Here is a 9,043-nt window from a genome sequence, read left to right as displayed (position 1 = left end):
TTTTATATATGCATGGATTATATGTTTTGCGGGTGATAATAGCGCAAGAATTACATTAAGAGCAAAAGTAATTCTTCGATATAGCACGGAATTCTAAATGGCTGCAATGTATTCTCATATATACTCTAAAAAATAAGTTCCCAGATTCTGGACTTAGCAACAAATCAAATAAATATTTTTGATGGCTTAAGCATTTCTGAGAATTATTAAATCATGTCAAGAGGGCATTCATGTGTGCCAAAAGTGCACCGAAACTTAAACGCACTCTCAGAAAAAAGTACTCCCTTTTCCCAGAAGAGCTTAATCATGGCTTGGGCACCCTTCTTCAAATTTCGTCGAAATATCTCGTCCTCGGGACATTTTCAAATCCAGGACTGAGGAGAAAAATGACGCAATTTCGGGAATTTAAGGGGGGGATGCATCCAAAATGACGGGGGTTAACTGTCGCGCAAGCTTTGACGTCATCAGGAGCGCATGTGCCCGGGAAACCTGGGGTTAGAGAAAACCATAGGTACGTACCAACTCTCCCCTCAGAAGATGAATCCACATCTCCTCTTTCGCATCTCCACTTTTCCCGCTCTAAGCAGGAAAAGCTCTCTTCTCTGATTGGTTGGTTTAACTAAGAAGAAAAGTAAAAAAAGTTTGAGTGAAGGTATAGTTAGATGGAATAGAGATCTTTTGACTAAATATTTAGGTCTTATCAAGATTGTGTATGACATCCGCTTCGTGGTATTTGATTACGAATCTCCCTCGTGAGAAGGTAAGCATTGTTTATAAACTTGTTGAATAGATAAATTGTTGCACGCTTTGCTCTTATAAACGCTTGGAGTGATTCATGTTTACATTTTAGTACATTGTAAGTTAAGTGCTTTTTGATTGTTGAAAACAAAATTATATTGCATTTAAAAAGTTATAAAAGGTATTACAAAAGAAGAAAATATTGCATTTTTAACAATTTTATTTGTTGTTTTGTTTTAAAATTTGTGTTTGACGTTTTGAACAATTGCATTTAAACTTAAACAGCTTAATTCCTTTTAAAGCAATAACTTAAATTGCACTTATAAAACTAGTTAATTAAAGACAAAAAATAACCATTTAGGAATTTTTGCTAAATTTTTCTCTTGTTTCTAAAAGAAACTGTTATATTTTTTTTTCAAAGAAACGTATATTGCTATGGTTTTTCTGTTACTTCAAAAAAAAAGTCAAGCAACTTGATTATTACTAGCTATTTTTGTGAGATTTAAATTTGTTTAACTTATAAATCACTTTGAAATTTGTGGTCAAAAACTTTTACGAACTATAGATTAGGTTAAGGGAGTGATATTTTGTTTCAGTAATGTGTCAAAATAGTTATGAAATTCATAAACCTTTTATAATAATGGCTGATCCAATTTTCCGCTTTCTACGTTGTTCAAAAAATACAAAGTTACGCTCTAAAAATCGTTGTAAATATAAGTATACATGTAATAAGTAAACGGACAAATATATATATATATATATATATATATATATATATATATATATATATATATATATATATATATATATATATATATATATATATATATATATATATATATATATATATATATATATATATATATATATATATATATATATATATATATATATATATATATATATATATATATATATATATATATATATATATATATATATATATATATATATATATATATATATATTAAATTTTTATTTTCTTTTTAAAAAATTGCTTTTGACAGTAAATGTAGTTTCATATATATGCCTTCATCAAAAAGATTTATCACATTTAAACAAGTTTTTCAATCTTTAAAGTTATATAATTTACTTCTACGAGCATACAATTGTTATTCCTAAACACGTAATACATTACTTAACAAAATTCCTTAAATATAAAAATCAAATGTTTTTTTTTAAATTATTTTTAAGCACGTTTATTTACAAAGGTTATACTGTTTTAGAATTAGTAGAACTATTCAATTTCTGTATAGTTTAGTACATACTGCTTCAGTTTTTTTATCACTATTAAAACAAGATATTTAGTAATTGATTCATTAATTTTATACTTGTAAATGATTCGTCCTCTACACAAATTAAATATGTTTTTGCGCTTCAAGGATCCCATACATATTCTTATTCAAGATATAAAAAAGTTACTGTATATACATATTTTATATAATAAATAAATATATTTTATATAATAAATATGATATATTAAAAATAATGAATGTATTTAAACTAAAAATCGGTACACATGCAAAAAGAGACAGTTTCATTAAAATTGACATAATTTTAATGTACATATTTCAGTAACTTGCGATAAAAGTTTCATCAAATTTAAAACAAAATAATGTTGAAAATTGTCTGATTTATTTACAAGCTTTAAATGTAATTTGTCTCTTAATTGATAATTCATGATACAAAATAAATTTCATTTTTATGTTTACGATCCATAAATATGTGAATATGCGAATTCATGAATTAAGTTTATTTAAAATTAAAATCTTTTTTGTGAATGCACTTCTTTTATCAAAAAAATATGTTTTTTTTTCGGTTAAGGTATCTGAGTGGGTTAAAAATCGTCAATTTTAAAGAATTTTTTTTCTGCAAAGCAGAGTAACAATTATATACTTTAAATATGCATTTTAAGAAAAATGTTGATTTTGAGAAAATTTATTTAGCGAATATACGTAACAAAAAAAGTTTATTGTAGATTTCTTTAAAACTTTTAATGCAGATTTTGTATTAAGATGAAATGTAGATATTCTATCAAGAATGAAGATTTTCAATTTCATTATATTTTTAAAATTTCATGAAGATTTTAGTTCGAAACACAGATAACTATATCACTGAACACGAAAAAAATATTTTAATATCCATGTATTACAATTTGTTGTAAAGCTATTAACGTAACTTAAAAAGTTTGCAGTCTCTTTGCTCAAAATTTACACTCATTCTGAGAAAAATGTTTTAAAAATTTTATACTTTATTTTGTGTTTATAATTTTAGAACACTTGCCTGCTAAAAAGTATCTTAAATGTTTTATTAACTAAGCTTTTAATTTAATTTCCGAAATAAAATTGTGTTGAACTCGAATATATTAAAGAGTTAAGATTTTGAGAATATTTATTTATGTGAACGAAGATATTCAATTTCCTTATATTTTTAAAATATTATAAGTATTTTAGTTCGAAATACATATTACTATATTATTGAACACGAAGAAAATATTTTAATATTCATGTATTATAATTTGTCGTTGAGCTATTAGCGTAACTTAAAAAGTGAGTAGTTTCTTTAATCAAATTTGCCCTCATTCTGAAGAAACTATTTTATAAATTTTAAGCTTTACTTTAGTTTTATAATTTAAGAATACTTTCTTACTAAAAATGATCTTAAAATTTTAATTAATTAAAATTTTAACTAAATTTCAAAAATAAAATTGTGCTGAACTTGAATATATTAAAGGGTTAAGATTCTCTCAAGTAATTACTGACCCATCCTCAATAATTTTTCTTAATATATATATATATATTTTTTGTTCATTTTTATCAAATTACGTTTATAAGTTTATAAGACCAATTTATCATTATGTTATTTAAACTTAATGCAATACAACATATTCCATCTCTGACGTCCTTAAAATTTACGTTACAAGAAACATTTGCATGTTATTTATGGAGCTATTTTCAATCATTATTGGAAAAGTAAAATATTTTAAGAAAACTTATGTTATTATATAGATTATTTTATAACTACCAATTTCTTTTAAATAAAAACCAAAAGACTACACCTATATGTCTATACATTCTTAATTACTATTTTAACCATAACGAATTTTAATTTATATAACTTTCTTTTAAATATAATAAGAAAAATTTATTTAATTCAATTATTTTATCGCAGCTACTTTTGAAACAATCACTATTAAAATCTTAGTATGAGATTTTGTTTTCACTTCTCTTTTCTTATTGGTTATTGTGAATAAATTAAAGGTTTATAATATTAGTTTTAAAAAAAATTCAACTTGCTAAATTAATCAAAATTATGTATTAATTTTACGGAAGAAATCTAAGTCTTCACAACATAGATTAGGAAAGAGTCATTTTTTTTAAATATTTAAGAAATATAATTATTGATATATTTAGAATGGCGCAAAAACCATTCATTAGTTTAAATTTACTTTTCAGTTTTGTATTTTCTACTAAACGTGTGGTAATAAAAAATGTTTTGAAGACCAGAATTTCCAGCAAACCGTAACTAGGTGAGCGGAAAAAAGTATGAAATTAGTGGTTTAAATACCGTATATGTTGGTTTAATGAACCAGAATTAGTTTTTTTTTTTTTTTTAAAAAAACCAGAAATGTCATTACAATACAGTGCGGTCATTTAACAGAATTTTTTTTCTCCGTGTATGGGTCAACTTGTTTTTCATTGGGACGCAGTTAAAAGTTTCTTTAATTTTAACTCAAAAACCTGATACAAATTAAGGAATTCTACATTTTTAATTTTTTATGTAATAAAACATTTTATTTCAACATACAACAGTAAAATGGTTCAATTTCATAATGAGTTTGAGGTAAAAACTAGTTGGTATCCCAGATAGAAATGCAGTTTTTCTTCGTGCTCTTTCACAAAGCTGCGCTTAGTAGGGTTGATTTCGTATAAAATTGCCCCAGTTCCACAACAACAGTTGAATTAAGGAAATTTATATCATCACAGATACAATTCATGCATTTTTATACGTTTGATACATATATTACATTATTATAAGAACTCAAAATTACTCTAAGAATATTCCAATTTTGCACAAAACTTTTTGAAGAACTTAGCTAAAGAACCACTGGTAATGTAGACATGATTCTACAATTACTAAGATTCTACTTTACTATATAAAGTAGAATTAAAGCGATGTAATTTATGTTACCCTAAATATAGCTGATGCTATTTACAGTTTGTAAAAATTCATAACTTTTTGAAATCGAATGATTCTCATAATTTATGAACTACATAAAGTGTATAAATTAATAATTTAAAATTAAGAATCGCATTGAACTAAATTTTAATTTAGTTTATTTTAAAAGTTGTTAAGCTCTTGAATTAAAATTTAATTCAAGTAAACTATTGCCTCGTTACTTCACATAAACTATTGTTTTCTTTTTAACTGAAAACTTATGTTACATAATTTATTACCGCGCACTTTCACATGTATTTAAAAATATGCAAAATGTAAATACATAGAAACCAAACTAGATTATTCAAAATTATGCAAATAATAAGGGAAATCATGAATAAATAAACAAAGTAAATAAATAAAATTAAAATAAACAGTTTCATTTTCAAAGAAAATGCATAAAGAACATTATGAAAACTTGTCAGTATATAAAAATTCGAGTTTAAAAAGATATATCTTAATGAAAATATGACATAGAATTTTTTCTTAAAATAAAAGAGTATTATAAAAAGCGTGCTTTGCTATATTCTTCCCTCAGGGCCTTAATTAATTTTTCATTCTTGCACGAAGATTTATAAAACTTTCCATCTGATTAAATTCCTGATTCAAACAATGGTGATTTAAATTTTTTAGTAAAGACTGTTTTTAAATTAAATTTACTCGTATATTAAAATATTTAATAAACTTTTGATTTCAATAAATTATATTTCAATACTAAATATTATTCAATTCAATAATAAATATTATTCAATAATGTTGATTTTTATAAAGAAAATGCTTAGAAAAATCAACATTAATGTTTTAAAAGTAGATGCAAATTAAGATCTTCTGTTACATATTTACAAACAAAAATGCGAATAATCAGTCATAAAACATTAATAATATTAACAAAATTGTATGTGCATATATTGAATTAATATTAATATCTTTACGAAATTATTATTCTATTTTCAAAGAAGATTAGACCTGTGTTTGAGCTAAAGCCTCACAATTTACATTTATTTAGAGAATCAATTTTTAATAAATAAATAATAAATGTAGATATATGATAAACAGTTCAAATTCATTGTAAAACATATGGCTTTTGAATTAAATATAGAACATTTTGCGTGTCTTCAGTTTCTTATAGATGCATAGTAAAAGAACACAGAATTAAATCGCTCTTTTCGAAAAATTAAAATAAATATAAAGATTATGTATTCAGTTTCATGTTTACTCGTAAATTTAAGAGCTCATTTTTATATTTTTTTAAAGTGTACAACTGATTAAAATAATTTACTGTTAAAATTGAATGGATTATGAAACTTAATTGCAAAAAAAAATTTTATTGTCGAGTGAGGGAAATTTTTAATGCATCATCTTCATTAAATTTATTTAATGCTGCCTTAATTTTTTTCAATGAAAATTTTAATTAATTTTATGAAGTTCGCATTGTACTTTCATTTTTTATACTTTCAATCTCCTTCCCAAGTCTAAAAATAAATTATTCATAGAAATTAAAGCAATCGTCATGTATGAGAAGGAGACATAGGAAATAAATGAATTTAATTGCGTCATATAGAGATACTAGTCAGGTATATGATCCAGATATTTAATTTTTACAAGAAATATAAAAACATCAAAATGCAGCTTATCAGTTTTACAATAAATTCTTCATACATAATACATGACTATGAATAAAATTTCTGCAAAATTCAAGGGCGAATCAAAATCTTTCCATTGGTATTCAAGTCACATATATATTTGAAAAATATTAGAAATAAACCCAGAATTCTTACGTACTTTATTTCGCGAATAAATATATATCTGTCTTTTCTAACAATCCCTCTGGCCTTTGGATATATTTCAATCTAGAAAAACGGAATGTTCTGTGGGTATATCGATCTTTTCCCTACTTTTAGCAAAAATGTTACTTTAAATGACATGCTTAGTTTTTGCTTTCTACGGTAGTTCTTGTAGCAACACACTCAAACAATCATTAATACTACTTTGATACACAGATATGATTTGAATACACAGATATGACAGTTTGAAAATGTGGTATCCTGCGTTAAGTATACTGCAAAAAGCAAAACTAGTTTTTATTTTTGACAGGAAAGAGATTAACTTTCGCTTGCTTGCGCATATATTACAAACTAGCAAAGAAAAAAAAAGTTTAAAAGGAGAAAAAAAATCTTATTTCACACTTAATGCTTAACTCTCGTTCATAGTTTCGTTAAAATTCCCAGAAACAAATTTGAGTTTACTAATATGATATAATCATTTCAATTAAAATATTAAAATTTAAGAAATGTTTTAAATTGTTACAGATATGATGATGATTCCAATTATTATTTATTTTTGCGGTAGAATTGTTATTACATTTATTAACATTTTATTATTAACTCTTATGGTTAACATTATATTATTGCCGCTTTTTATTAAAGTTATATTATTAATGCTTATTATTACTTATTTGCTGCAAATTTATATTAAATTAAATGCTCATTATTTAAGCTGTTTAATCTGAAGATTATTTAATTGACAGCAAAACGCATATTTTAGAGCTAGCACAACTGAGAACTAGTTAATAAAATCGTTGATTTTATGACATTGAGTAACCAATAATGATTGCGTTTGAAGCATTATACTCTTTTCCGGTTTTTATGGCTTAATGGCTTATTACTTTATAGTAAGCCAATCAACCAGCATTGAATCCGAACATAGGCATAATTTAAACAAGGCAAAAGTGTCCATTTTAGTAGATTTCTGCTTAATTTAACTATTCAATATCTGAGATTTTGTAATCTCAATTTCACTTTTGTTACATACCATAATTTTCTTTTCTTATTACTACTTAAAATAATTGTTCTAAATTTTTGCACTATTTTTAAATGTACAATTTTTGTTCAATAATGTACAGTTTTTTCAATATTACTAAAATAACAGTTTTCTATCTACTTCAAAAATGAATAGTATTCAGTATATTATTCATTATATTATTATCATTACAAATATATTTGAATAATAGATTCTGGGAAAATATATTTTATTTAGTAATCTTTAAACATTCTGTGCTATGAAAAATTAAAAAAGTTTTAGTGAGAGGGGGGAACAGACTAAAGCTTTTTTAAACCTTTCAACAAAAATTATCTTTTCATAGAGCTATTCTATCTAATTTAAAATACTAGAGAGTTTTTTGAAATTATATTCAAGCATTAGATTCGCAAAATTAACTAATTTAAAGACTTGTCGATATTTTAATGTTCATGGCTATAAAAATTATGCTTCATTTTGGAGGCAGTATATTTTGTTGAACTCTATACAATTCCATCAAAAAGCATCAAGAAAAGTGCAATAATTTTTGGTTTATTTAAAATATAAATCAGAGTGCAGAAATTAATATCTATAGTAGTAATTTAAAGAATTTTTACTACTCATAGCAGGCATGTATTTAGATTGAATTTTGCTATTGTAAGGGAAATTGTTTTGTTTTCTATAAAAAAAACTGCCATATGCAGGCAGAAATTCCCGTGAAAACTTATCTATATCTTTAAATATGCTCATAATGTAGCGCCATTTAGCTATTTTTGTTATCTTTTACATTAGATAATATGTTTGTTACATTTCTTTAAAAAATAAAATTTTAAATAAATTTTGTTTTCAGCTTTAAAATTACTATGTAGGGTATAACCGAACAAATAAATAATTTTTTATATACTTCATTGTACCTGTAAGATATAAAGCATTAGCTACTTCCAAGGGCTAACACAGAAGTAAAAAAATATCCGCAACACTTAGCGAAGCCTAACCATATAAACACTTAACTCCGCCTGTAGAAAACAATTCATAATTAATATAATTTTAAAATTTATTCTTAAACCTCTATTTCGATCTGTTTTTTAGATGATGAAAATAATAGATTTTGACAGTTTTTAATGATATTAGATAAAAATTCATCAACAGCTCAAACGTTTTTTTTTTAATGGCGGGCACTTGGAACTATTGTCCATTGGCCACAGAAAGTGCCAGAATTGCTAACTCTCTTTTCGTTACCCAGTGGGCACCTGTGGCGAAGCCACGGCGGTGGAGCAGCGTCGCCCACGTC

The 9,043-nt window shown here is 24.7% G+C and overlaps 1 protein-coding gene across 1 annotated transcript in view; it reads left to right on the top strand.

The window, feature by feature from the left end:
- Window positions 1-507: 507 nt before the first annotated feature.
- LOC107455989 (regulator of G protein signaling 2) overlaps window positions 508-9,043 on the top strand; it is a 177,294-nt gene continuing 168,758 nt past the window's right edge. The window contains exon 1 of the mRNA XM_016073744.4: window positions 508-760. Coding sequence (XP_015929230.2) covers window positions 713-760 — 48 coding nt within the window. The 5' untranslated portion in view covers window positions 508-712. The remainder of the gene's footprint in view (window positions 761-9,043) is intronic.

Source organism: Parasteatoda tepidariorum, chromosome 10 (assembly GCF_982258835.1).
Source record: "Parasteatoda tepidariorum strain Cologne lab strain chromosome 10, Ptep-v5.0, whole genome shotgun sequence".
Classification (NCBI taxonomy): Eukaryota; Metazoa; Arthropoda; class Arachnida; order Araneae; family Theridiidae; genus Parasteatoda; species Parasteatoda tepidariorum.
The sequence above is the reverse complement of the archived record's forward strand: the minus strand, read 5'-3'. Positions and strand labels throughout refer to the sequence as shown.